At 41.5% G+C, this 27,714-nt stretch overlaps 1 protein-coding gene across 2 annotated transcripts in view; it reads right to left on the reverse strand.

Moving 5' to 3' along the window:
* LOC126469732 (carnitine O-palmitoyltransferase 2, mitochondrial) overlaps positions 1–27,714 on the reverse strand; it is a 152,536-nt gene that overhangs the window by 81,987 nt on the left and 42,835 nt on the right. For both annotated transcript variants that reach the window (XM_050096934.1, XM_050096935.1), the window contains exons 5-6: positions 15,352–15,493; positions 15,109–15,265 (exon numbers count right to left, since the gene is read on the reverse strand). In XM_050096934.1, coding sequence (XP_049952891.1) covers positions 15,109–15,265; positions 15,352–15,493 — 299 coding nt within the window. The remainder of the gene's footprint in view (positions 1–15,108; positions 15,266–15,351; positions 15,494–27,714) is intronic.

Here is a 27,714-nt window from a genome sequence, read left to right on the forward strand (position 1 = left end):
GAGAGACCCTGGTCGAAGTGGGTGGTATCAGGGTAGATGCTTGGCGCATGAAGAGTATGAAGCTGCAAAAATCTGGCCATTCATATCCTCCTCCTACTTCTTCCTTACTCTAGCCCTGTCCCCCCCCCCCTGCCCCCCTGCCACAATCTTCATGCTGGTGGCACTGCTGTCCCCCTACCTGCAGGTCCCCCTCACCATCGACCGGTACTGTGGTGGATCAAGGACGTCGCATTCGCTGTCCCAGCAGGTGCTGCAGTGATTTAAACACCACCCTTCACAGACCACCTGATGGTGTGTGGCGGAGGGTACCTTGAGTACCTCTATCGGTTCTCCCTTCTATTCCAGTCTCGTATTGTTCGTGGAAAGAAAGATTGTTGGAATTAACTGCTTCCAGTTGCTGACCTGCTATATTGTAGCTAAATGATAAAGGATCTTTCTTTCTATGTATTTGCAGCACATTACACTTGTCTACATTGAGATACAATTGCCATTCCCTGCACCATGCGTCAATTCGCTGCAGATCCTCCTGCATTCCAGTACAAATTTCCATTGTTACAACCTCTCGGTATACTACAGCCTCATCCGCAAAAAGTCTCCCCGATGTTACCCACAAGGTCATTTACGTATATTGTAAATAACAACAGTCCTATAACACTCCCCTGCGGCACACCTGAAATCACTCTTACTCCCCAAGGGGAGCGGCGGGTTCAAAGGCGTTCACGTCGCACGAGGCAGAGGGTCAATGTGGAGGCAGCCCGTGGGGCATCGCCCGCTCTGCGTGTGAGTGGACACGTGGCTGCTCCTTCAGCAAGGTCCGAGCATGCACACAGCGGGAGAGGTTTATTAGTGATTAGGAGCTCCAATGTTCAACAGGTGATGGAACCCCTTAGGGGTTGGGTTGGGTTGGGTTGTTTGGGGAAGGGGACCAGACAGCGAGGTCATCGGTCTCATCGGATTAGGGAAGGATGGGCAAGGAAGCCGGCCGTGCCCCTTCAGAGGAACCATCCCGGCATTTGCCAGGAGTGATTTAGGGAAATCACGGAAAACCTAAATCAGGATGGCCAGAGGCAGGATTGAACCGTCATCCTCCCGAATGCGAGTCTAACCACTGCGCCACCTCGCTTGTTATGAGCCCCTTTGGGAAATAGCAGAAAGGTCGGGGAAGAAGGCCAGTGTTCACTCTGTCTGCTTGCCAGGGGGTCTCATCTGAGATGTGGAGAAGGCCCTGCCAGCGGGTGCACCCAACTGCAAATTTTTGCTCATGTCAGCACCAATGACTCCTGCCGTCTAGGTTCAATGGTCATCCTCAGTTCATACAGGTGGTTGGCAGAGTCGGCGAAGGTGGAAAGCCTCGCTCGCGGGGTGGAATCTGAGCTAACTATTTGTAGTGTGTGTGGTGTCACCGCCAGACACCACACTTGCTAGGAATTTCTCGACCTCCACTATCGGGTGGAGAAATGCAGAGTCGCCCTGAATAGGTCAGCCATGCACTACATGCAGGAAGCGGCTAAAAGGGCAGCGGAGAACATGTGGAGTGCACATGTGCGTTTTTTAGGTTAGAGAATTCCCTCCCTAGGCCCAACAAGACGCCTCCTGAGACGCGAAAAGGTAGCAGTAGGCAAAACGCAACAGGGAATGACAATATTAATGTAGTAATAGTAAACTGCAGGAGCGTCTATGGAAAGGCCCCAGAACTGCTGTCATTAATAAACAGTCACAATGCTCACATTCCGACTGGAATGTATACCGCAGAGACAGGCTGGACAGTGAAGGGGGAGGCGTGTTTATAGCGATAAAAAGTGCAATAGTATCACAGGAAATTGACAGAGATCTGAAATGTGAAATAATTTGGGTGAAGGTCATGGTTAAAGCAGGCTCAAACATGGTAATTGGATGTCTCTATAGGCCCCCTGGCTCAGCAGCTGTTGTGGCAGAACACTTGAAGGAAAATTTGGAAAATATTTCGAGTAGGTTCCCGGACCATGTTATAGTTTTGGGTGGAGATTTTAATTTACCAGATATAGACTGGGAATCTCAAACATTTATAAAGGGTGGCAGGAACAAAGAATCCAGTGAAATTTTTTTAAGTGCATTATCTGGAAACTACCTCGAGCAGTTAAACAGCGAACCGACTCATGGCAATAACATATTAGACCTTCTGGTGACAAACAGCTCCGAACTATTTGAAACAGTTAACGCAGAACAGGAAATCAGCAATCATAAAGCAGTTACAGCATCATTGATTTCACCCGTAAATAGACATATTAAAAAAGGTAGGAAGATTTTTCTGTTTAGCAAAAGTGACTATAAGCAGATTTCAAAGTAGTTGATGGCTCAACACAAAAGTTTTATCCTGAGTACAGATAGTGTTTAGGATCAGTGGACAAGGTTGGTTGGTTGGTTGGTTGGTTGGTTGTTTCGGGGAAGGAGACCAGACAGCTAGGTCATCGGTCTCATCGGATTAGGGAAGGATGGGGAAGGAAGTCGGCCGTGCCCTTTGAAAGGAACCATCCCGGCATTTGCCTGGAGTGATTTAGGGAAATCACGGAAAACCTAAATCAGGATGGCCGGACGCGGGATTGAACCGTCGTCCTCCCGAATGCGAGTCCAGTGTCTAACCACTGCGCCACCTCGCTCGGTCCGAGTGGACAAGGTTCAAAACCATCGTACAATATGCATTAGATGAGTATGTGCCAAGCAAGATCGTAAGAGATGGAAAAGAGCCACCATGGTACAACAACCGAGTTGGAAAACTGCTACAGAAGCAAAGGGAACTTCACAGCAAACATAAACATAGCCAAAGCCTTGCAGACAAACAAAAAGTACACGAAGTGAAATGTAGTGTGAGGAGGGCTATGCGAGAGGCGTTCAATGAATTTGAAAGTAAAGTTCTATGTACAGACTTGGCAGAAAATCGTAAGAAATTTTGGTCTTATGTCAAAGCGGTAGGTGGATCAAAACAAAATGTCCAGAAACTCTGTGACCAAAATGGTACTGAAACAGATGATAACAGACTAAAGGTCAAAATACTATGTGTCTTTTTCCAAAGCTGTTTCACAGAGGAAGCCTGCACTGTACTTCCTACTCTAGACTGTCGCACAGATAACAAAATGGTAGATATCGAAATACATGACAGAGGGATAGAAAAACAATTAAAATCACTCAAAAGAGGAAAGGCCGCTGGACCTGATGGGATACCAGTTGAGTTTTCCACAGATTATGCGAAGGAACTTGCCCCCCTTCTTGCAGCAGTGTATTGTAGGTCCCTAGAAGAGCATAGCATTCCAAAAGATTGGAAAAGGGCACAAGTCATCCCCATTTTTCAAGAAGGAACGTTGAACAGATGTGCAGTACTATGGACCTATATCTCTAACATCGACCAGTTGTAGAATTATGGAACACGTATTATATTCTAGTATAATGACTTTTCTGGAGACTAGAAATCTACTCTGTAGGAATCAGCATGGGTTTTGAAAAAGACAATCGTGTGAAACCCAGCTCGCACTATTTGTCCACGAGACTAAGAGGACCATAGATACGGGTTCCCAGGTAGACGCCGTGTTTCTTGACTTTCACAAGGCATTTGATACAGTTCCCCACAGTCATTTAATGAACAAAGTAAGAGCATATGGACTATCTGACCAATTGTGTGATTGGATTGAAGAGTTCCAACATAACAGAATGCAGCATGTTATTCTCAATGGAGAGAAGTCTTCCGAAGGAAGAGTAATTTCAGGTGTGCCGCAGGGGAGTGTCGTAGGACCGTTGCTATTCACAATATATATAAATGATGATGTGGATAACATCGGAAGTTCTCTGAGGCTCTTTGCGGATGATGCTGTTGTATATCGAGAGGTTGTAACAATGGAAAATTGTACGAAATGCAGGAGGATCTGCAATGAATTGACGAATGGTGCAGGGAATGGCAACTTAATCTCAGCATAGACTAGTGAAATGTGCTGCGAATACATAGAAAGAAAGATCCTTTATCATTTAGCTACAATATAGCAGGTCAGCAACTGGAAGCAGTTAATTCCAACAATCTTTCTTTCCACGAACAATACGAGACTGGAATAGAAGGGAGAACCGATAGAGGTACTCAAGGTACCCTCCGCCACACACCATCAGGTGGTCTGTGAAGGGTGGTGTTTAAATCACTGCAGCACCTGCTGGGACAGCGAATGCGACGTCCTTGATCCACCACAGTACCGGTCGATGGTGAGGGGGACCTGCAGGTAGGGGGACAGCAGTGCCACCAGCATGAAGATTGTGGCAGGGGGGCAGGGGGGGGGGGGGGGGACAGGGCTAGAGTAAGGAAGAAGTAGGAGGAGGATATGAATGGCCAGATTTTTGCAGCTTCATACTCTTCATGCGCCAAGCATCTACCCTGATACCACCCACTTCGACCAGGGTCTCTCCCCCACGGGCACCACCCAGCCACAGCAAGGGCCATCTGGCACGTCAGCCGTTGCCGGGAATTCCGATGCTCCAAGAAGATAAGCAACCACTCCTTGGCATATGTGGGGAGGTAACAGCTCAGGTATCAGTAGTGTGATCCCTGTGTTGTCAGGGGACTCGGCCACGTGGGTACAAAACAGCCCCACCACACAGACTGGGCTACGCATGCTGGTGACCTATCAGGGTGGAAGGGAGAGGAGAAGGAAAGGGGGGAGAGGAATCTACACCATATATGCTAGGGAGGGAGTTCTTCCCCAATTGCTCACACTAAAAACAGGAAATTTTGAAGTGGGGGGTCAAACCTCAAGCGAGGACCTAAACACCAAACAAGGATGAAAGAACAGGCAAAATGAACAAAATTGCAAGCAATACAGGAAACCAGGTGGATAGCCAGGTCAACATAAATCAGAACGCTGAGAGAGGGAAAGGAGGGGGCAATGGGGAAGGAGCTAAGAGAGAGAGGGAGGGCATGGTGAAGGAAATGCATCCAAGGCAGGAAGCATTCACTACAATAGCTCAGGCCCCCATGTGCACCATGCACGAACTCACTAAAGAAAGCTGCTCCTTTGGGGTTCAACCATTCCTCTCTTTTCCTTATATTAGCATTAAGACACCATTTCTCATCACAGTAATGATACAGGATTGGAATGGTTGATGATGTTCATGAGCCAAATGATGACAAGCAAGAAGAGATGCACATATAGCAACCCCTCTACTAAACCCAAACAGAAGAATATGTTGGAAATGTTCAGATTTCTTCACTTGGCACTCCATTTTCTAGCGTCTACAGCTCCACTCACTATCACCAAATGACAATATGTAAACTCAAATAGCAACAGTGAAATGCAAATAACAAATTACAATTGAGAAACAAACCCCTAGCAACTGGAATACAACATGCAAAACAAAAATGCTGCAAACTTATGCACCAACCTAATACAAAACAAGCTTCCCTTCTTTGAACTTTTTCTTTTTTTATGTCTTCCACCAATCCAATTGGTAAGGCTCCACTTGGGCAGCAATACCCCACAAGAAGATGGACAAGCATTGTGCAGGCAGTCTCTTTCATACATTCTTCAAGTTTTCTGTCAATAAAACAGTCTTTGGTTCGCCTTCCTCACAGCATTTACTGTGTGTTGGTTCCAGTTTCAGTTGTTTGTATTGTAATCCCTAGGTATTTAGTAGAACCAGCAACCTTAAATTTGTATGATTTATCATGTAACTGAAATTTAGCAGAATTTTTTAGTACTCATCTGGAGGACCTCACAATTTTTACAGTTCACAGTCACTTGTTACTTCTCATTGTTTGCATCCCACAGATAGCTTATGTAAATAACTTTGTAATTCACACTGATCTTCTGACAAAATTACTGGATGGTAAATGACAGCATCATCTGCAAACAATCCAACAATTCTGCACAGATCATATCCTAAATCATTTATATAGATTAAGAATACCATACTGAACGAAAGTAATGGGTATATAGAACAGCTGCAACACCACAAAATTTTAGCTAAATTCATCTGTAAAATATAGTGTGTTTCAAATACTATTCAAGTGGTGTGTGCAGTGTCGCATGTGAACCAATACCAGGAAGGCAGGCTCCGATTGCTGCATACATTTCAGCTATCTCCTCTAAATTTGCCAAGTGGAGTACTGATATAGATTATTTCTTATGCAAGAGAAAAATGTGTCCGTGGCAGTATTACGAAATGTTACTTGTGATAGGATACTTCCCATTACCAATAACACATCATAATATTGTCATAAATGCATTGGTGGTGTATGCTCTAGCTTTTCCTGCATGAAATAATCACAGATCTCTTTTTAGTCACTAGTTATCTGAAAAAAGGTTGCTGTATTATCAGAAATTATAAAGCAGAGGCTCTAGATGTAACTGATAGGGATTTTTCTGAACTCCAATGACAAATGTTTTGCGAGTTTGAATGCCCTGATAAATGCAGTCGTGCTTAAAAAAAAAAAAAAAAATCAGGATCAGTCTCTCCACTATGTAACACTGCAAAAGTCAGTTGCAGTATTGGTGTCAAACAAAAGTATCTAAAATGTTCAGGTGATACATACTATTACTTTATTATATTTGGATTTGAGTCTGTCCACAGCTCTGTGAACAAATGCAACTGATGCCCAAGTCTAAAATACTGAGTCACCCAACAATATTCTCTACCTCTTTTCCAAGGCCACTGCTAGTTTTTCTAGTTAGGCTAAGATCGATACACTATTTGGCAAAGTCCAAAGAATGTGTATGAGTGTGTGCAGTGATCGCAGCTCATCTCTCCATCATTAGGTCCCTTTGGAAACAACGGAGAAGTTATTTAGTTTGACACATGGTGTGGGGTTTTAACTTTTAAGCCCTGACCCACCACAACCAACCCCACAGAAGCATCAAATAATTTATGCACACGCCTCACATGTGTGCAGATAGAAATTTCTAAATTCTACTACAGCAACCACCTTCTATTTTAAATTTCTTTGGCTTTTTAGGCAAACACTGCTTAAATGAGCAACAGCCCCAAAATGGAATAGTCAGCTATATGCACATATGCTTTCATGTATTTTTTTCCTACAAGGGTCAGAAATTTAAGAATGGCAAATAACAGGCGAGATTTATTAGTCTCCTAGTCACATACAAAATAGTATAAGTGACACCACTATTTGACATCACAACTGCATTAAATAATCAACCCATATTATATCTTATTGTAATTTTCAATATTTTATTGTTACACTGTACAATAGAACATACCATACTGGTAGCTATGGCAAAAACTAGCTATGGTTTTATGCTGGACCATTTTTACAGTTGGGTCTTGCTTTTCAGGTATGAGCACACTTCTCACCCTAGCTCGAAGTTGATGTGAGATAACAACACTGTGTTTTCTAGCAGGGGGATTGCATACAGGGCTTTTTGTTAACATGGCTTGTTACTTGGTATTGTTTTTACAATTTGGTTTTACAGTTAAGGTTTCCCTCTTGTTACTTGATTTTAAGTAGATATTTACTTACAAATATTTTTTGTATATCATTATTTCTTCTCCTAGTCATAAGGAAGGTGAAAAGGGGTTCTTTTTTCTTCATACAAAATTCCTGAAAATTTTTACAGTGTTACTTTTTGACGATGAATCTGTGAGATATTTTCTCTGTGCCTGACATCACTGTCTCAATACATGTGAAAAATTTTCGTCTACACACTATTTTAGGAGTACAATGTGCTTATACATGCAAGAATATCAGGTCCAGTTTATAAATTCTCTAATTCCCTGCCCACTCCCATAAACGCCAGGAATGAAATGATAAAAAAAAAATATATATTTTTACAACTCATGCCGGAGAACCTAGGAATTTTTGTCACCCACACAGAGCTGGTATCTGGTGCAGACTGCAACCTGGGAGCACCCCTGCCCTCCCTTACAACTCCAGGTCCATGACAGAAATACCACAAATACCGTATGAGAAAAACCCTGTACCAGGGAGAATGCATCCTGAGTGAATCAGAATGGAATCATCAAATACAACAAGTCATATGAAAAGTAAATGCCATACTGAGATTGAATGCAACAATACTAAGGAAATTTAATTCAACCACAAAAACAGAGAGCTTGCAAAACCCTTATTAAATCAATTTCAGAGTACTGCTTAAGGGTCTGGAACACTTATCAGGTAGGATTAATATAGAAAATCTAAATAAAAATGGTAAGTGAATGCTATAAAGGGCAGATAAGAAGTTTTTAGCTTCTCACTTAGACAATGAACTGACATAATTTAGCTCCAGTATGATGGATATAAAGCAATTATGGGCAAAGTTTAAACAGACTGTAAATTGTGCTCTGGAGAAGTACTTGCCTAGTAAGTGGATTAAGGGTACAAAAGACCCACCTTTGTTTAACAACGAAATTCGGAAAATGCTGTTGCACTCATTATTTAAAAGAGAACATGCAAATAACCACAAGGAAAGGCTCGTAGAGATTCGTGCATCTGTGAAAAATCTGTGCGCCAAGCATACAACAACTACCACTGCCATACCTTAGAAAACGATATGGCTGAGAACACAAGAAAATTCAGGCCCAATGCAAAACACTAAGCATGTCTAAGACTTCCATCCAGTCACTCGCCGACCAGTCTGGAGTGACAGTAGAAAATAGCAAAGTGAAAACAGAAGTTTTTAATTTTCTGTTTAAGAAATCCTTCATGCAGGAGAATTGTACTAACACATTGTCTTTTGAGCATCGCACTAAGTCCTTTATGGATGATGTAGTAATAAGCATCCCTGGCATTGGGAAAAAACAAACAGTTGAAACAAATAAGTCTTCAGATCCGGATGGAATCCTAATTCAGTTTTACAAAGAATACTCTATGGCAGTGACCCCTTACCTAGCTTGCATTTATTGTGAATCTATTACCCAGTGTCAAGTCCCAAGTGACTGGAGAAAAGCGCAAGTGATTCCCGTACATAAGACAGGTAAAAAACCAAACCCGCAAAACTGCAGTCCAGTATCCTTAACACTGGTTTGCTGCAGAGTTAGAATATACCAAGAGGGCAAAAAGCTTATGTCCAGGAATCAGAATGGCTTCAGGAAACATTACTCGTGCAAAACTCAGCTTGCCCTTTTATCACATGATATACTGCAAACTATGGATGAAGGGCAGCAGGCGGACTCTAAACGCCTAGATTTCTAAAAAGCATTTGACATAGTGCGCCAATGCAGACTGTTAACAAAGGTATACACGTATGGAATACCTTCCCTGTTATGCGAGTGGCCCAAAGACATCTTCAGTAACAGAAGCCAGTATATTGCCCTCAACAACAAACATTCAACAGAGACAAGCGTATCATCTGGAGTGCCCCAGGAAAGCGTGATAGGACCAATATTATTTTCTATATACATAAACGATTGTAGGGACCTATCAATGTGGGTTCGTTGCTGGACGATCGACAATTGATCACATATTTACTCTGAGGCAGTTGATAGAAAAATTCTACGAATTCAATAAGGATCTACACCTCATCTTCATCGATTTTCGACAAGCTTATGACAGCATTGACCGCGCCACGTTATGGGAAACGTTAGAGGAACTTGGCATCCCATCAAAATACATCCGCTTAATTGCTGCTTGCTACTCTCAGTCTACGGCCCAAGTGCGGTTTGGTAATCAACTATCACCATCATTCAGTATACAAAATGGATTGAGACAAGGAGATCCATTGGCGCCAATATTATTCAATTTGGCCCTGGAAAAAGTAAGCCGTGACACTTGTCGAACCAGAGAGATGGAGATGGTGGGAGCAGACACAATCTTGGCATTTGCTGATGATGTTGTGATCCTTGGCGACACTCTAGAGCAAGTACGCAGGGATACTTCCCGATTCCTCCACAAAGCAGAGAAAATTGGGCTGGTGGTGAACGAGGAAAAAACTAAATATCTTGTTGTATCACGCCGCCGAGATCTCCCTCCTTCCATTGATGTCGACAGGCATACCTTCGAACGAGTTGAAGAGTTCAAGTACCTGGGCTCCATACTAACAAATAGAAGTGAAGTAACGAAAGAAGTACAGCAACGTATAACAAATGCTAATCGCATGTTCTTTAGCCTGAACAATCTTTTCAGATCTCGGCTGATATCGCAGAAGAACAAGATCCACCTATACACGACACTGGTGAGACCAGTACTTTTATACGGCTGTGAAACTTGGGCAACATCAGCAACAGCAGAAGAAGCAATATGTGCATTTGAAAGGAAGGTACTTCGGAAGATATATGGACCCATCTACAATGCCATGGAAGGTAAATGGGAACGAAGAAAAAAAGAAGATTTATACCAGCGGTATGGAAAGCCACACATTGGACGAATATTGGCGCAGAAGAGACTCCAATGGTTTGGCCACATCCTACGGGCAGACGGATCCCTTCCAAACAGAGTCCTCCACTCTCAACCCACAGGAAAACGCCCTAGAGGACGCCCAAGAACTCGATGGAAGGATAGGATAACAACGATCCTGAAAGAAGTGGAACCAGCAGCCGTGGAGGAGGACGCCAACGACCGGATGAGATGGACTGCCATCTGCAACAGCTCCCTCCTCTCGTGTAATTGACAGACACTGCGTGTGTGTTTTTTTGTTTTTTGTTTCTGTAATGTATCCCTCTTGCCTTTTAAACCTTTGATTGAATGCCCTGTTTATTTTTTCGTTTTTCTTTAAGCTGTAATGTACATATGTAACTTTTACTACTGTATAGAGTACTTTTGTAAGTCTTTTTGTCTTTACTTTTCCTTTTGTTCTTCTTGCTGTAGGCCTTAAAGGTCCGATAAGGCAATAAATGATGATGATGATGATGATGATACATAAACGATCTGGCAGACAGGGTGGGCAGCAATCAGTGGTTGTTTGCTGATGATGCTGTGGTGTATGGGAAAATATCAGAGGCGAGTGACTGTAGGATAATACAAGATAACTTACACAAAATTTCTAGTTTGTGTGATGAATGATAGCTGGGTCTAAATATAGAAACATTTAATGCAGATTAGTAGCAAAAACAAACGCTAAATATTCAGATACAGAAATAATAGCGTCCTGCTTGATACAGTCGTATCATTTCATTATTAGGGTGTAACATTGAAATGCAATATGAAATGGAACAAGTATGTGAGGATTGTGGTGGGAAAATCAAATGGTCGATTTCAGTTTATTGGGAGAATTTTGCAAAAGTGTGATTCATCTGTAAAGGAGACCACATTTAGGATACTAGTGTGACCATTCTTGACAATTGCAAGGGACTTTGGGATCCACACCAGGTCACAATAAAGGTAAACATTGAAGGTATTCAGAGGCGGACTGGTAGATTTGAACAGCATGTAATTATTACGGAGATGCTTGAGGAACTCAAATCGGAATCTCTGGAGGGAAGGCAATGTTCTCCTTGAGGAACACTATTCAGAACATTTAGTGAACCAGCATTTGAAGCTGACTGAAGAACAATTCTACCACTGCCAACATATATTGTGCACAAGGACCATGAGGATAAGATGCGAGAAATTAGGGCTCATACAGAGGCATACAGCCAGCCATTTTTCCCTCACTCTATTTGCGAGTGGAACAGGAACGGAAATAATTAGTAGTGGTAAAGGGTACCCTCACCCATGCACCGTACAGTGGCTTACAGAGTATGAATGTAGATATAGATGTGGATGTGATAGAGAATCTGGCCGAAGCTTTCTTTCCACAAGCAGTGAATAATGACCCTAGAGCAGGGTTTCACATAATGACAGTAACCTATGTTTTCATGTTTTATCAGCCAGCTCTTAGAGCCATGTGCATGCACTCAACAGAGATGGAATATTACATACACTGCTATGAATTATTAGACAGTTCTAATAGCCCAGATGTTGTGAAATATATATAACCTTTTGTAAAGACTGACAGTTAAAAACACTACGAATTTCAGCTGTTTGCATCAAGTAACTTCTGGTATACAAAAAATTAACTAAAATACAGAATTTATTACTTTCCTTGAGAAATAACTTCATGACATGTTAAGATGTTTTGTGCAGAAGTCAGGGAAGATGTTCACAAAATATCTTATCCTTAAATAACGGAGTAAACATTTTGATGAAAAAACTCTAAAAATTGATGTAATACTTTCAATTTCAAACTGGTATTATTATTTCTACTGGACAACATTATTTGCATTTGTTTTGCTGTCCAAAGGAATGAGGCAATTAATGCAGTATGCATGTGAAGTATGAATCATCAAATTTTGAATGACTAAGTGTGAATTAGTGTGGGAATCTCACTGTGCAGCCTTTATGTGAGTCACATATATAGGGAAAAATGAGAATTGTAAAGCAGCCAGTTTTCAGTATTTTAGACATGTAAAATTTACTTTAGTGTGTCAGACAATTCAAGATGGTCTTAATCCTTTTTTATTCGCGTTTTGGAAATGTGTGATTTTGTAATTCCTTGTGAACTGATTTCTGAACAAGAATTATTCCAAAGAAGAAGAGTACTGGATTAAGTGAATCTAAATATGAAGCTGATTGTCAACTGTGTTATTCTGACAACCAAAGAAGAGATCATCTGTGTGCTTTGACACTGGGAGATTTTGTGTGTAGGTCGAGATGGTTTCAGGTCAGCTCTTGTGACAAGAGCCCAGAGCTCTAGGCATTTTTGTTACAACTGAAAAATAGTGATTTTACAGGGAATCTGATTTATCGGTAAAGGTTTATGATCAATTGTATATTATGACTCTCATAATTTTCAATTAGTTATTGAGAACTGAAACTTTCTTTCTGAGGGTATAAATTCCACGTGGCATGCTGTGCAGTCAGAACCATGAACTTCAGTGTACTACAGTGATGATCTGCGAAGTATTTGAATGAGTATTCAAAACCATTTAACAGCATGTATTTTTCCAAACTGTTTATTAATTGATGAAAAGTGTGGTTCTTTCAGTAACACATCTGAGTAAAAATGACAGTACTGAACAAATGTTTTAATGCAAAGACTTGCTTTTCATTTAGTAGCTAGTCAGACAAGCTACAAATAACTCAATTCAAAGTAGGCTATAATACAGATAAAATATCTATGCACCCTGTTGACACTACATTGCAGCTAACATTTTACAGCTTTCTTAGCTGAGGAACATTATATCTCACTTTGGACCAGGCTGTGTTTCTGCAGAACTCACTAAGGTGAATATTTTGTATGTTAGTAGGAAGGCAAAACATGAACTGCACCACTTGGATGTGTCCAAAAGTCATCTCGCAATTAAAAAAAGGCTGCCAAAGGTGGAAATGTTATGCAAAAGCATGCCAGTGTTTGTAGGCAGTCACCCCTCCACATGTGGATTGACACATAGCCCCAGTGGCGAAAAGGAACAGTCATCTCACTCACAGGCAGATCGCTGCACATTTTGCAATCGCTTCCAGTACAGTTCTGTCTGCCAGAACCATTTTGTGGAAATTAAATCTGGCTAGTTTGTATGCTCAGAGGCCCGTTACATATATACCACTTCAATCACACAATCGTTGAGAAAGATTTCATGTTTGTTGGGAGCGTGCTGGTTGGGGTCAGCAACAACAGTCCAGAGTGATATTCTCTGACTAATCCCAATTCACTGTGACTAGTGACTTTGGCCACCAAGTTAGTGTGGAGTGAGAGGAGAACATATGTTCATGAACATCATTGGTATGGCCTGGCATTATGCACAATGGCCAAGCACTGCTCCATTTCTCTGCGCAAGGTATTGTTATAGCACAACGGTACTGCAGGAAGATTCTTCTGGATCATGTACGTCTGTTTAGGGGTGCAGTAGGGCCTGACTTTGTTTATGGATGACAATGCCTGCCCACACATGACCATTGAGGTGTTGGACACACTGGAAAATGAAAATATTTAACGTGTGGAATAGCCTGCGTACTACCTGGACCTAAAGCTTGCACAGCACACCTGGGATGGTCTTGGCAGTGGTGTTCTCAATTAACACCCCCTCCCCAAACAGTACAAGAAATGAAAACTTGCCTTGAAAGAGGACTGGAAGAATATTCCCCCAAGGACTCCTCAACAGTTCGGTAACCAGCACGAATAACAGGTACAAGATGTCCATTAGTGCCTGAGGAGTACATATTCCTTACTGAGAGTCCAATACTGACCTTTATGCTGTGAATCTGACCTGTGTCGAGCATGGATGTTGTTTATGTCTGTTATCCTGCTTTCTCATCTTGTGGAATCAGTATCATTTTCATTACAAATATACTGCTCCACCTCTGCTATATATGTACTGTGTTTCATGTCATCCACAATTGCCTGTGATTATTTCTGCCCAACAATGTCGCTGCTCCTTAGCAATTCAAGCAGTGTATTAAACACAGTAGAATTAACAAGCTGTCCTACTGTAAGAAGTTAGGTGCCAAAAATTCAGCTTTTTTATGTTGTTGCTAACAGAATAAAAGGAATAAGGAGAACATTAGATATGAAAAACAAGCTCAGAATGGAGACGGAAATTGGCCATGTCCTTTTCCTAGGAACTATCCCAGCATTTGCCTTAAGCGATTTGGGGAAACCACAGAAAACGTAAATCATGATGGCTGGATGGAAATTTAAAATGCTGTCCTCTAAAACGTGCTAATAATATAGCTGAATAACGTTTAGTACAGTATGCCTTGCTCTGTTATAAACACTATATCAAACAACTGGAACACGGAAACAAACTACTACAAAATAGGAACATTCAATTTTTGGTCATCTGTCCATTCACAAGATGTTAAACATTTTACTTCTCTGCTGCCTTTGAGTTACTACATATTGTGAAGTGCAGCTTCCTCTAATACAATGCCATCACTCAATCATGTGATAAACAGTATAAACAACACAATACATTTCAGTTTATATAATTGAAACAGAATACATGAACATAATAAAACAGTCTAAAGACATTTCATTCTCTGGCTACTACACTATCCTCCAAAGAAATCCACAATGATACGGGCATCACCTGTACAGGAAACCAACATTTTGACCATAAAGTTTTGTCTGCTTTGATTATTTATTAGTAGAAATGTCTTAGCAGGGTGGAATATATTCATTTCTGTTCATCACCACAAATTTCAGCAGTTTACTCCTAGGAAAATCATCTTACCATCTCTATCCAGTACGTCAAAAGTATAAAAATTTCCACCCTTCATAACCAAGATGTGTTTTGCAGCCTCATTTTTGAAGAGGCTGTCCTTTCCAGTACCAGGTATCCGGGTGGAATTGAATAAACTACTGTACTGAACCATGTCTAATGGGTACGCCTACAATAAAGAAATGAAAAACAAAACACATTAATAAAGGTAGAAATCCTCTGCCATAAAGACAAATGTAACTCAAATGCACTTGCCTTAAACATGTAAGCCCCATACCAAGACACTGATGATGGAAGAAGACGACACACTCTTCGGAAGAGATCTGTATCACTCTTCTTTGGATTTAGGTGAAATACTTCTGGGTCAAGAGTTTCTGTTTTTAAAGACCTCATAAACCTACAATTATAATGCAAAAACTCATTCACATTTGTTGCAAAAATAAGAATTAATAAGCTTTCAAATGTCTAATATCTGTACACAAATTCAATTTCAATTTTTTTTTTTTTTACTTCATTTTATATAAATTTTATTCTGGTCATAAGATGCTCATAATATTTCACAAGAAAAATAGTAAATTACTGAACTATGAAATTCAGCATAACAAGGCACCACCACCACCACCACCACCACCACCACCACCACCACCACCACAACTTTAGTATGGCTGAATCAGGTAAAAAATCCAGAACACACTCAATATGAGCAGAACCTCATAGTTTGAAAATCATTTTATGTCTGTTTTGTTTTGTTTTAGGGTGCAAAAACAACTCAGGTCATAAGCACCTGTGTCAGAACCTTATAACACTAATATGAAAAAGGAGTTAAAAGCAACTACACATTCATCACAATCAATGAGAGTAAAGAGATCTAAGAACAAGGACTTCCTCTTGGAGAAAGGTTCACAAAATATGCCGCAGAGGCAACACAGGTTCCAAACTAAAGATTAAATGTCCTTCGACACTTTGCTATGATAGATAAAAAGTAAAACGTGGGCGACCGCACCATTTTCTAAGACAGCTGCTAACTCAAGATGGCAAACATACATTAGAAAGTAAGTCGTTAAAAAAAGGGCATACAGTCAGGAAATGGTGAACCATCAAAGGTAGGTTGGTTGGTTGATGTGGGGGAAGGGACCAAACAGCGAGGTCATCGGTCCCATCAGATTAATGAAGGAAGTCAGCCATGCCCTTTGAAAGGAACCATCCTGGCATTTGCCTGAAGTGATTTAGGGAAATCATGGAAAACATTAATCAGGATGGCCAGCTGCCAGTTTGAACCGTCATCCTCCCGAATGCAATCCAGTGTGTGAAACACTGTGCCACCTCACTTGGTGTCAGAGGTTGATGACAATGAGCACAAAATAGTGGGAGATCACCACTTCACAAGTGGTGACGGCTAAATTGACAGTACCCAATACATAACCTGGCTAAAATGATCTTGTGGCAAGAGGGCTAAGAGGAAATCAGCCAAGCAGTTGAGAGAGGTTTAATTCGCCACAGCTTGTTCCCTTGAAGGGAAGACCAGGGGTGATGCAACTGCTGACAGATGGCAATATGGAGATCATCAGAAGGAGTGTTAAGAACTAGTGAGACAAGGTAGGAAGACTGCAGCCTGGCAACAGCATCAGCAGCCTCGTTTCCTGTCTGACCCATGTGTCCAGGAACCCAGATAAACATCACAGTGGCTCCCACAAGTATGACAGCGGTAGTTCGACAGCTTCTGCATAGAGACTCTCAACTGGGCTAATGTAATAGGAGCCAGTGGCCTAACGGATTCCATGATAGTGGATTGTATATAACCAGCATAAAATGGATGGACATGCAGATCCATAAACGAAACACCCATTGCCTAGTTTCAAATGGACAAAGGGTCAGTACAAACGGAGGAGGGTGGTTCAATCTGCTCCACATGAAGTACAGCTTATGACACATAGGACACTGAGGGACTGCGTACAACAGGCGGCCATGTAAGACACGTGGGAGGGTTAAAAAGTTTCCTATCAAGCATGAGCCCCCAGGAATTTTGTAGTTTCAGCAAACAGAAGAGTAACAGACCAACGACCTAAAGCCAGTGGAAGAAACCCATTGCACTGCCAACATTTCATACAAACTGTTTCGTCAGTGGAACAGCAAAAGACAGTCGATGCTCCACGAGTAAAGACGATCGAGACATCACTGAAGACCCCGCTCAAAGAGACAAGTCCATGGAGGACCACAAAAGATCGTGAAATCATCTGCAAAAAGGGAGCCAGAAATGCCCAGCAGGAGACAGGCCATAACAGGGTTCATGGCTATAGCAAAGAGGATGCTACTCAGGACGGAGAAGGCACCCCGTTTTCCTGGTTAAAGGTGTCCGACGATGCAGAACTCACAAGGACGTTGAAAACTGTCTTTTAAAAAATCCTGAAGGAAACAGGGCAGGTGGCCTCAGAAGACCCACGTGTATAGAGTACGGAGGATACCAGTCCTCCAGTAGGTGTCATAAGCTTTCTCCAAATCAAGAAACACAGCCACAGTCTGGTATTTAGGCAGACAACTGTTCATGACATGGGTTGCCAAAATGACAAGATGGTCAACTGCAGAATAGTGCGCTTGAAATCCATATTGTGCAGTGATTAGTAAATTGCAAGACTTGAGCCATCATACCAGCCAGGCGTGAATCATACATTACATCACCTTGCAGACACAGTTGGTGAGAAAAATGGGGTGGTACCCAGAAGGAAGATGTTTGTCCCTACCAGGCTTAGGTATGGGTATGACAGTGGCTTCACGGCCAGTATCTGGGAAACGTGCCATATGCCCAGATGCCATTATACATATGAAAAAGAAGGTGCTTGCCCGCAAGAGAAAGGTGCTGTAACATCTGAATGTGAACATCGTCCGGCCCTGGGGCAGAAGATCGGGATGAAGTGGGACCACGATCTAGCTCCTGCATAGTAAAGGTGGAATTGTAGAATTCATGATTCTGAAAGGAGAAGGCTATCAGCAGAGACCCCTTCACTCGTTTCCGATGGAGGATGGCAGGGTGATAGTGGATAGAGCTCAAAATCTCCGCAAAATAATGTCCTAAGGTGTTGAAGATAGCAATGTGGTCCACAATGACATCATCTGCTACAGTCAGGCCAAGAACTGGGGAATGGACCTTTGTCCCAGAGAGCCACAAGAGGTTGGCCTACACGATGGAACAGGGAGTGGGACTGTTAAAAAGAACTAGTAAATGACATCCAGCTAGCTTTTTTGCTATCCCGAAGAATGCGACGACACTCTGTACACAATTATTTATAACGAATGCAGTTTGCTATGATAGGATGACAGTTAAAACACAGAGAGAACGTCTCTGCGTGCGAATTGCATCGTGGTATGCCTCAGTCCACCAACGGACAGAGACACGGTGTGGTAAAGATGAAGCGCGAGGAATGGAATGTTCTGCAGCGGTAAGTATACTGCTTTTCAAGGTATTCTACCTGGTCATCAGAACTGGGGAAATGTTCGGCGAATGTCACCAGGGAGGAGTTAAGCCAACAACCAGTCTTGAAAAGCTGCCATTTGGGTTTAATATAGGTGGGATAGGAGTCAGAAAACTGACAGAACATGGGAAATGGTCACTCGAGTATGTGTCAGAGAACGGACCACTCGAGGCTACAGGCAAGCTGGGCAGTGCCAAATGAAAGGTACAAATGGGAACAGGTGTGCGTGGAGTCTGAACAGAATGTGGATGCTCCAGTGCTGGGGCAGATGAGGTTGAATTGACTGAGAAAGTCAGTCAAGAGAGATCTCTGAGAGGTTCTGGAAGAGCCCCAGAAGGAATGGTGCGAATTAAAGCCACCGAGTAGCAAAAAGGGAGGAGGGAGTTGACTTAAAAGGTGGAGGAAGTCTTTCCTTGTGACACCAATGACTGCAGGATGTAGACATTACAAAAACAAAAGATGAAGCGAGGAAGGAAAATGCGAATTGCAACAGCTTGCAGCTGGGTGTTCAGTGAGATGGTTTGATCTTGAACATTAGCCCGAATGAGCACAATTACTCCCCCATGTGATAGAATGCTGTCTTTGGGAGAAAGGACAAAGCAGACCAGAAGGAAATGCGAGAGGTCAAAGTGATCACGAGGACGCAATTTTGGGAGGCAGAAAACAAGTGGACGCTGCAGTTCCAAGAGCAGCCGTAATGCCTCCTTGTTGAATCTAATGCCGTAAGCATTCCACTGGAGGAGAGTTGTGACAGGGAAAAGGGAGGAGGGGGAAAAAAAAAAGGGTTGTGACCTTGGCAGCTCCCGAGTACCAGCCTTTGAAGACTCACTGCAAAAAGGATGCAGAATCTGGAGGATCCTGTTCCATGAGATCTGCGGAGGCATCAGCACTCTCACTGGGTTGGCCCTTGGATTCTAGGGCAGAAAAATTGTTCGTGGTGCACACCAGCGAAACAAAGGTCAAACGAGTGAGGGTAACACACAGCGCAACATTGAAGAGGACCTTCAAGTTGACAAAGAAGAAGACTGTTTGCCTTTGTTCAATTTCTTGGAGCCTTTGTGGTTGGCAGATGAAGACCCTGATGTTTGTTGGTTGGAGGAACGTAAAAAGTCTTCATGGGAGTATTCCTTCTGTCCTTTCTGACCTACCAGTTCTGTAGCAGGTGATTTCACCAACGGAGGTGAAGATGTGGTGGCTTGTTGTGAGGTGTAGCAAGAACAGTACTATAAGTGCCAGACAGTAAAATACAGGCCTTTCAAGTAGCCAACAACTTGCGAGTGACTGGGTAAGGCACTTTTTCCTTCACCCAGATCTTCTGGATGGGCCGCTCATTGAGATACATGGGAAATTCTTGGGATGAGTCTGCATAGCCACCACTGCAACTGAAACAGTGGGGAGGAGGAAGCGGGCAATTGCCCTCATGAGCATCCCTACCACAAGCAACACATTTGGCCGTGTCTTGAAAAGACATTTAAGTGTGGTTATAATGTTTACACTGGCATCGGGTTTGGAATGTATGATCGGAGTGTGATAACTTCACAGACTGCTTTGATCTTGGATGGAAGCACAACTCTATCTAATATGAGAAAAAGAGTGTGTGGAGGCACTAAGGTTCAATCAACCTTTTTCAAGACCCAATGGACTGCACTGATGCCCTGATCAGAGAAGTAAGTTTGAATTTCTCCCTCAGTCAGACCATCAAGTAGCCTATTGTAAATAACACCACGTGAAGAATTCAGCACTCGATGGGCCTCAACATGTACAGGATAGCCATGGAGGAGCGAAGCTGCACGCAGTAGTTGGGCCTGAGAATCACAAGTTGTCTCCTAAAGCGAAGTGTCATTGTGTAAATGGCAGCAGGATTTCACAGGGCCAGCAATTGAAGTCAACACCTTTCTGAATTATAAACAGATTAATTGTAGCAAAGAACTGACCACCTTCAGAATGTAATACCACGAGGAACCCAGGTGCAGCTGGTTGAGTCTTGGAATCATTACTCTCATCCTTTTTAAGTTTAGTAGATGTAGACTGACATGGTGATTGGCTCATCACAAGAAAATCCCACATGATTGCCAGTGTCTCCGATAGTGAGGTCCTGCCAACTGTCCCACCCCTACAGAGTGGGGATCACCCGCCTTATGTGTTTGTTCACACGTCCAAAACTCCCGAGAGACGGACCAATTGGCAATTTGGTAAGGTAACATTTCAGGCAATAACCCCTCCCTGAGCCTGGCCTGTGCCTGGGGGTACATGTGAACCCTACCTGTTGACCTGGGGCTGGGAATTACATGTTTCTCAGTCACCTGTTAGGCATCAGACACATGGGCCAGCCTTCAGGAGTGCACAGGGAGGAAGAATAGACAAAGAGGAACCTACAACACTGAAGCGGAGGAAAGGCAGGAGATGGACAACAACAAAAGAAAGAAAGAAAAAACAGTGGAAGAATAGTTCTGATGTCTGGCTACTGAAAATTCAGAATACATTCCCAAAAATACCCCAGACATGTTTTCCAAGAGAGGGAAAAAGAATAGCAGGCAGACAGACAGACAGACAGACAGGCAGCATTTAAGGGAAAAAGGTGCTGTAAAGGCTGGGGCCTCATGGTACCAAGCATAAACCCACGAAAGAGTGGTGAGCCCCCCGGGGGGAAATTCATTTTAGAGTGTTACAATTACATCCTCTGTATTGAGATAGGTCAGAAAAGTAAGGGGAACAGCATTAGGCTGAAAGACATCGCCATGAGGACCTCAAAATAAAACACAACCCTTGACCTTAACACATCAGGAATGTAACACATCAGGAATTTAACACCTTCTGTCCATTACTGGCTATGCAAACTAGCAGCCACCGTATTGTGTACCCGATGGCAACCCACAGAATTACACTACGTGCTGGGTTCGTATGACGATAAATACAATCTGGCAACATTCATTCCCTTCAGAGGATCTGTAGGTGGATACATCCAGCATGTTGCTGTATGCAGCAACAAACAATGTGGGGCCACTCCTGTGGCCAATGTTGCCATAGGGCACACAACTGTTGGTGCACTTTTCTCTGCTTCTGTGTCAAAGGAAGCCACTACAATAGTCTCCATGTTGGCAGTCTGAGGTGATCCAGATATTTCAAGGCATTTTGGCTATTTTTCAACCATGACTGTCAAGAAATACGTAAAGTGTTTTTTTTTTTTTTTGTTAATTACCGCTTTACATATGATCCAGATATTGTCGCACTGTCCGTGTGGATACTCTTCTTGCTGCAAACAATCCTAATTTCTCATTTTAGATATGCAATGTGGCTGTATGATCCTGCATGGATGAGTGACCATCTGTCCTCTCGGTTCCCACTCTTGAGGAACTTTAACTTCTCAAAGCTTGCATTTTGTTATGTATGACTTCACTGAACTGACAGATTTTATATTAGCACAAAAACTGTGGGATTGCAACTGGCGCAAGCAGCAGTAACAACAATGTGGCGATCCGATGGCAGGCTGTAGGTATGGCGAATAGCCAGTGAACGTCATCTGCCAGCGTTTGTAATGCCAACAGTAAAATTCTGAGGTGGTGGTGTTATGGTGTGGTCATGTTTTTCATTGAGGGGGGGCTTAACAAGATGGCGCCGGGTAAAAGTGAACAAATTGCCGATCCTGCAGTTCCAACAAATTTCGACCATTGTAAGTGCAAAATATGTTCAAAAAGAGTTATACGAGGTATTCTGTGTATTAACTGTAATTACTGGTACCACGAAAAATGTGTCAAAGTTAACCCGAAATACTTTAACAGTGAAGATCAGTGAACATGCTGCCAATGCATCATACTAGCTACGCAATCCAAAGTAAGCAATACTCTAAAAACGTAGGATCACATAATTGTGTCATTGAAACAAGAAATAATGGTCCTCAGCCTCAAGCACGAAAGCCTACTGGTGAAACATCATAAACTATTAGTGAAGTCTAATGAACCTGAACTGTCAGTAACCAATAAACCCACCAACAATGAACTTGTTATCCGCACCCTGAACATAAATAATGGTAACAAAAACTGGCGTTTGACAGGACAGCGTACTACGAGAAATAGTCAAGCTGTGAATCATGCCCAGAATGCAGTGCTGAACCCTAACAGAAATCATGTGTTGTCTAGCACCACATGTGATTGTAGTCCTGTAAAATCTGCATGTAAACCAACTGCCACGGAAAACAAAGCTAATATGATGGTAGGCCTACGTGAAATGGATCCAGAAAGTGATTATAGAATTGTAACTTCTGATAACAACCTAGTGCAAGTTGCTAGCAAGGTCAATTTACAGTCTAATATTGCAAAAGATGTTACGCAAAAATTAACTCCAAGTGAACAATCTGCCACGCAGTGTATGAGTAATCTGCCAGTGAACGTAATTGCTCAAGCACCAATATATGTGCAGGACAAAATCGAAAGAAATTCCAGAACATTACATAGCAAGAAAATCTCAGAAAAAAATGAAAGTACTAATATGAAGTGACAGTCATGGAAGAGAGAGTGCTCAAAGACTGCAAGACAAAATAGGGCCATCATACCAGGTAAAAAGCATGGTAAAACCTGACGCTCCACTAAAAGAGGTGGTAAAAAATGCAGAAAATTTGAAAAGAAGCTTCAGTACACGTGATACTTTGATTGTAATGCGGGGGGAGGGGGGGGGGGTTTCTAATGACACAGACAAACTTCTTGATCTAATGATGAAACATGTGGTAGAACAATTGGAACCAATACTTGCTCTAAGTCACAAAATGAATGTCATTATCCATCCTATATCCAGGAGATATGACGTTCACAATTTAAATAGTAAAATTAATACTGCAAACCTCCACCTGATACAAGCACTGAGTTTAGCAAAACATGCATACAAAAAAAGAATTGCTGTGAACATTGAAATACCAGAGACTAGCCGGAAACCACTTCACAACACATGGTTTCCACCTAAACAAATGTGGCAAGGAGATTATCTGCAATAGACTAGCCTTCCTGACAACTATGGGAGACAATAAGAAGCCAAAAGTCAGAAACCATAAACAGATGGTTATAAGCAATTGGGTCAAGACCAACAAGATTGGAAATAAAAAGAGTAATAGTGGCCATACAGTGCAAACTACACTAGACAAATGGGTCACGAAGTCACAGAGACGAAACACATATCCCCTGACCCCTGACCCCTCAAAAAGGTCAGGAACCTGAAAGGATCAATAATGTGATGGTGAACGTTATCGAGACAGCCCTCCAAATTGGCAATGTGACACCTCAGCAGGGTGATGCGCATGTGGATAGTTTTCAGGACTACCTGGAAGATGAGTCGGCTGCCGAGGACGACCAACAGAACCAGCGCAACTGCTCGGAAGTCAACATATCTGGAATACAGCACAATTTAAATTAAAGGTCAGTGACACAGTAAATATGACTTCGAGCCCCCTGAGTAAACCCCACTCATACCTGAAAATCTATTATAACAATGTCCAATCCTTAAGCAACAAAACTGGTTGCTTCCCTGACTATCTGAAGCATGTCAAAATGTTACCAGTTCACAAGAAAGGTGACGTAGAAAACGTTGAGAACTACAGACCAATAGCCCTATTGTCATGCTTTTCCAAAGTGACAGAAACAATAATGAAAAACAGGCTTTTGAGCTAAGTAAATTCAACCTCCTCTGCAATGACCAGCACGGTTTCAGGCCTGGTAGAGGTACAGAATCTGCAATAGCACAATTTACAAAAACGGTTTTAGAAGCACTAGATGAGAACAGCTATGAAACTGGCCTTCTCCTAGACCTGTCTAAAGCATTTGATACATTTGACCACCAGAAGCTGTCGCATAAGTTAGAGGCACTAGGAGTAAGGGGAGTGGTTCTCAAATGGTTTCGTTCATATCTAGAAAACATAGTACAGTCAGTAGAGATCACACATGTCTCCAGTGGATCAAAGTACATTGAGAAACATATATCTGATCCACAATATATCAATATTGGGGTCCCTCAAGGAAGTGTACTAGGCCCTGTATTATTTCTGGTGGATATAAATGATTTCCCACAACGTATCAGCCATGGAGAGAAGATATTGCTTGCGGATGACAGCAACATAGTAATCACCAGTAAGACACCATCACAAATGTTGGAAAATTCTACTGAAGTGCTGAGGGATGTTCACAAATGGTCTCAGGAAAACAAAGTAACTCTCAATGTAAAGAAAACAAATACAATATGCTTTAGAATGAACAGAAAACAGAGTCCCTTAAATTTAAAACTAGATAACATCTCCATAGATGATGTACCCACAACAAAATTCTTAGGGTTGCACATTGACAGTCAAATGGAGTGGAATGAACATGCTATGAAACTCTCAAAAAAGATATCCACAACATGTTATGCACTTAAGAGTCCTTCTATCCGCATGCAGTAGTGAATGTCTTAGAACTGTATACTTTAGTTATGTTCATTCAGTAATCAGTTATAGTATTATTTTCTAGGGAAACAGTGCTCAGAATTGAAAAACAGTATTTAAAATGCAAAAGAGATCAGTAAGAATTATAACAAAAACCAGAAAGCGGACCCCACTGCCGAGAACTTTTCAAAATGTTAGAAATTCTAACTTTTCCTTGTGAATTTATATTCCAAACCATATGGTACATCAAGAAAAACATAAAAAATTATAGCACAAATAGCAGTTTTCATAGCTATAGTACAAGAACAAGTCACTGTCTTCACCTAGACAGGAAGAATAAACATAAGACTCAAAATAGCTTCTTGTATGAAGGTGTAAAACTGTATAATAAACAGCCACAGAAAATAAAAGAAACAGATAACATGTACCGCTTTAGGAAAAATCTTAAATTGTTTTTGCAGGAACATTGCTTTTACACTATAAGTGAATTCCTTAGGACAAAATGATTGTAAATAGCTTATATGTCACAATGTTTAACTACATGTAACAAAAAACTGTATTAATATATTAATGTACCAAACTGACAACATCCACACATTTTAAAGTGTCCAAGGATGGCTAAATAAATAAATAAAATAAAATAAATGTCTTCAGCATTTTGCTGACCAGTGAACTCTGTGATATCTAGGTAGTATGCCTAGCAGAGCACTGGCTCTGCACTGATGTTAAGTTAATCTCACTACCAAATTTCAAATTGTGTGAACACTACTCCAGATCAAATGATGGACATGGTTGGATTGCCATCTTCATAAAACAACATTTCCTACCCTAAAAGAAATAGGAAACAGACAAGATATTTGAATGTGCAGCCATAAAGCTTACAGATCTACATCTAATTGTAGTTACAATTTACCGCCCCCCCCCCCCCTCCAGTAGTATTAATGATTTTCTGTTACAAATAGACTTGTTTCTATCCAAAATAAGTCAGTGGAAACAGGATGTAATTATATGTGGTGACTTTAATATAGACTTTCTCACCCACAACAAAAACAGGGAGACATTGATTAACATTGCAATAACTTACAATCTGCATGGCCTTGTAAATGAGCCCACTAGAATAACAATCACATCCAAGACAGCTCTAGATCAAATTTTTGCAAATAGAAATAAACTTAACCCAACACTAGAAGTATACAATGCAGGATTCAGCGACCACCAAGCTGTCATTCTGAAGGTCGATGTTAGTAAAGATACCTCAAACCCAGTCCCACCCAAAACCTTGCAAAGGTTTTTCACTTAAGATAACTTGAACAAGCTAAATGCCCTCCTTAGTAAAGAAAAGTGGACAGAGATGTACACAGCCAATGATGTCAACACATGAAATTCAACATATTTCTTGACACAATGATCCACCACTTTGAAAAGGCTTTTCCACAAAAACCAGTAAGAATAAATAATAATAAGAGAAACAAGACTTGGATTACACCAACTATAAAAATCTCTTGCGAACATAAAAGAATACTCCACATGTTACGTAAACAAAGTAGTGACTCCCCCAACTAACAGAATACTATAAAAACTACATATGTATTCCAAGAAGAGTTATAACACAAGCAAAAAGGATGCAAAATGATGAGTACATTGACAAATCCAGCAATAAAGTAAAAGCAATGTGGAATATTATAAAAATGGAAAGAGGGGAAATCAAAGCTACACACCCGAACATAGAAATCAAACTCAACAATGAATCTATATCTAATCCCAAAGTTGTAGTGAACTCTTTCAAATTCTTTACGAGCATAACTGAAAAATTTGTCAAAAATAATCCTAACACAAACTACCAACCAGCAAATCAAAAATATCACACATGTGCAGAGTCAATTTTCATTACCAAAGTCACTGAAAATGATGTTGCAAAAGCCCTGAGAGAGTTAAAAAATTCATATTCAGCTGTAATTGATGGTATCCCAGCAGCTGTCATCAAAAATTGTGCACACACAATTGCTGAACCATTAAATCCTCTCTGTGAATGTTCTTTCCAGGCAGGTAGTTTTCCTGAAGCTCTGAAACTTTCTATAGTAATTCCTGGCTTCAAAAAAGGTGATGATAAAGATATGAATAACTGCAGGCCTATCTCAATCTCATCCTGCTTTTCTAAAGTTTAAAAAAAAATAATGTAAAAAAAAACTGATGGACTTCATTGAAGGGGGGGAAAAAATATTACTAAGTTTAGCTCAACATGGGTTCAGAAGCAACAAATCTATTGAAACTGCAGTATATGATTGCATAAATACACTATTAGATCTGTTAGATAAAAAACAACCCATAACAGGCATATTTCTGGATCTGTCAAAGGTTTTTGACACTGTTGACCACAAAATATTACTGGAAAAAAATAGAACACTATGGTATCAGAGGAATTGCAAACAATGGATTACTTCATTCCTAACCAGTCGGATGCAGAGAGTCAGCATGAAATACACTAATAGACAAACCAACTCAATAACCAAAATCCTATCGAGTAATAAATCTGTAATGAAAGGTGTACCACAGGGCTCAGTATTGGGACCTCTACTTTTCCTTCTATATATTAATGACTTGAGCCTGAATGTAGATGCACACAAAACATTTGCTAATGACAACTGTACTCCTCAAAGGGGAGAATGCAGAGGCTGTGCAAAACGCTATGAACAACTCAGCAACTGGGCTAAAATCAACAGATTAACTATCAACACCAAAAAGACAGCTCCC

This window comes from Schistocerca serialis, chromosome 3, assembly GCF_023864345.2.
Source record: "Schistocerca serialis cubense isolate TAMUIC-IGC-003099 chromosome 3, iqSchSeri2.2, whole genome shotgun sequence".
NCBI classification, from domain to species: domain Eukaryota; kingdom Metazoa; phylum Arthropoda; class Insecta; order Orthoptera; family Acrididae; genus Schistocerca; species Schistocerca serialis.